The following is a 2,892-nucleotide window of genomic DNA, read 5'->3' as shown; positions in this document are numbered from 1 at the left end:
AAAGTCACTTTTTACACAAAAAGTCACTTTTTACACAAAAAGTCACTTTTTACACAAAAAGTCACTTTTTACACAAAAAGTCACTTTTTACACAAAAAGTCACTTTTTTAACAAAAAGTCACTTTTTACACAAAAAGTCACTTTTTTAACAAAAAGTCACTTTTTACACAAAAAGTCACTTTTACGCAAGAAGTCAGCTTTTCTAAAAAAACATGTTTTATATAAAAAGGCACTTTTTACACAAAACGTAAGCTTTTCTAAAAAAAACATGTTTTATACAAAAAGACACTTTTTACACAAAAAGTAAGCTTTTACACAAAAAGTAAGCTTTTACGCAAAATGTAAATTTTTTCAAAAGGAGTATTATGCAAAAAGTCACTATTTACACTAAAAGTAATTTATTACACAAAAAATAAATTTGTTCACAAAAGATAATTTTTACTATTTTTAACAAAATTGGAAGTTTTTAAACAAAATGTCACTTTTTTGTGACATTACATACAAAACAGTTTTTAACACGCTATGTTGTAATATTTCTAAAATTGCAGACCTATTTCAACTGTTTCTATAGCCGTCGTTCCCCGGCCATTAATATTAATGAAAAATTTCCACCCTCAACTCCCAGAGAGTTTAATTTAATGGCGGTGCAACATTTGAAAATAAAAGAAAAAGTTAGGGCAATAGTCGAAACTTTGTCCAAACAATTAAGAAAAACTGGTAAGTCCAATATTTCCGTTGCATTTATTTAAATAATTATTTCTTATTTAATTTGCAATAAATAGCGCCAGATGCAATAGAAACACCTAAGGAAACTCCTGATGATTTATTTATGTTGCCCCCTGACCCCTTCAACAAACTATTACCTGAAATACAACGTATCGATTTAGTATTGGACGCCAATAAATTCTATCATACGGTTAAAGATTTTGCTCTAACCTATAGAGTTATACCGACACATCAAGATGAAGAGGCACTCTTTTGGCCCATACAGAACAACTACACACCATTAGAAATATTTGAACGTTCTGCCTTTGATGTCAATCTAACATTTGGCAATTATGGCAAAGACGACAGTGATAAGAAGCAGGAAAATGGTTCTCATGACATGGAAGAACAAGAATTACAAAATATTTAATTAATGTTAGAGATTATCGGCAAACAAGATCTGCTTTTTTTAGAATTTTGCATATTTTCTTGCCTTACGAACTGTTTGGAATTATAAAAAATGTTTTTGTTGTTATATGTTTTTTCTATTAAATTTAATAAAACAATTTCAAATCCTATTGTTTAGTACGTGAGTCCTCAATTGTTTGCTGGTCGTATAAATATGAGTTTTTTTTTTTTTTTGTATTTGTATCTCATAAATAGTTAAACAACATTTTGTATGAGTAAAAAGCAATTTAATGTAGGCATTTTATTATTCTATTATTCTACTGGTTTTCAAATGAACTTGTCGAAACATTCTAAAAATATGATCTCACTATTTAGTTGTTGCAACTATTTTTTGTGTGATTTTAACAAAAGATTATAAGTTTGTCATTGCAACTTCATATCTAAACAAATATTTATGTGTTGCAATAAAAATTTATAAATTTTTAAAAGTTTTCTTTATTACAGACTTGTTATACTTTGCCATTGAAGGCATTAATTTATTGTTGCAGTGTTTAAAGTGCAAAAAGTAATCATTTGCCACAAAATTTTGCGCGCCAAAACAAATACTTGTTTTTCGCCTTAAACTGTATTTTTTTGATATTTTGTGTCTGTGTCTGTGTTTTTTTTTTTTTTTTTTTTTGAATGATCATTGCAATGGCGCTGCTTCCGTTTGTCATTTCTGGTACGATTTATTTTAAACAACAGTGATTTCTTTTCTCGCTTTCAATGGAAACTGGTTATTGAAAAATAAAGGCAGTCAGAAGAAGAAGAAAAAAAGAAAAAGTTGCGCAATTGTGCGAAACTGCAGCAACAAAATTGCAACATAAATACATTACATGATCTTACAACAACGTCTCACATTAAATAAATTTTTGCTTAAATAAAAATATTCAGACATAATAATGTCTTTTGTTCGTTAAGTAGTGAGACAAATTTTCTTTCTCATCTTCTAATCGGCTGAATATCTTTTTTATCTTGATTTTTTTTAATATTTGTAAAACATATTTGATTGTCTTCTTCTTTTTTTTCTATACGTGTGTCTGACATCAAATCACCTTGACTTTGCTTTAAACAAGCAACTGTTTATTCAATTGCACACGTATGTACACAGTCAATGTTTTTAGTTGAATCTTTATATGGAGATGATCATGTTTGATTGCAAAATTTTCAAACGTAATTATTTAACTGGTTTCTTTTTTTTCGATTTAATGTTGGAAAACATTTTTAGTTTTTCGTTTGAGCTTTTTTCGTTTTGTAAAGCGGTTAAAATCATTAATCTATTGATTTTATTGTAAAACCATTTCGTTGATGATTTCCTAGCACCAACGGAAGTTTCTTAATGTTTTCAAATATATTATAAAAAATGATTTTCATAAATGGCAAAATGTTATTTTTCAGGATGACAGATAAATAACGCAGAAACAGGTTTTTAAAGGTAGTGATATCGTTAAAAACTTTTTTTGGTGGGCTTTTTATATTTGACCATTAGACTAAACTGAATAGACTAGACTATAAACTAGACTATAGACTAGACTATAGACTAGACTATAGACTAAACTATAGACTAGACTATAAATTAGACTATAGACTAGACTATAGACTAAACTATAGACTAAACTATAGACTAGACTGTAGACAAGACTTTAGACTAGACTATAGACTAGACTATAGACTAGACTATAGACTAGACTATAGACTAGACTATAGACTAGACTATAGACTAGACTATAGACTAGACTA

At 28.2% G+C, this 2,892-nt stretch overlaps 2 protein-coding genes across 2 annotated transcripts in view; both read left to right on the top strand.

The window, feature by feature from the left end:
* LOC111683307 overlaps nt 1-2,892 on the top strand; it is a 24,521-nt gene that overhangs the window by 17,873 nt on the left and 3,756 nt on the right. The gene's annotated exons all lie outside the window — the stretch shown is intronic.
* On the top strand, nt 499-1,298 carry LOC111683306. The gene is made up of 2 exons (XM_023445363.2): nt 499-717; nt 783-1,298. Exons 1-2 carry the CDS (start codon nt 639-641, stop codon nt 1,133-1,135), a joined length of 432 nt encoding a protein of 143 aa, XP_023301131.2. The 5' UTR covers nt 499-638; the 3' UTR covers nt 1,136-1,298.

The sequence above is a fragment of the Lucilia cuprina genome, chromosome 5 (genome assembly GCF_022045245.1).
Source record: "Lucilia cuprina isolate Lc7/37 chromosome 5, ASM2204524v1, whole genome shotgun sequence".
NCBI classification, from domain to species: Eukaryota; Metazoa; Arthropoda; class Insecta; order Diptera; family Calliphoridae; genus Lucilia; species Lucilia cuprina.
This window is presented reverse-complemented; position numbering and strand designations above follow the sequence as displayed.

Excerpts from the sequence above, each read along its gene's own strand:
- LOC111683306 (XM_023445363.2), top strand. The coding sequence starts at position 639 with ATGGCGGTGCAACATTTGAAAATAAAAGAAAAAGTTAGGGCAATAGTC. Across the intron at positions 718-782 it reads CAAACAATTAAGAAAAACTG|CGCCAGATGCAATAGAAACA; the intron begins GTAAGTCCAATA and ends TGCAATAAATAG.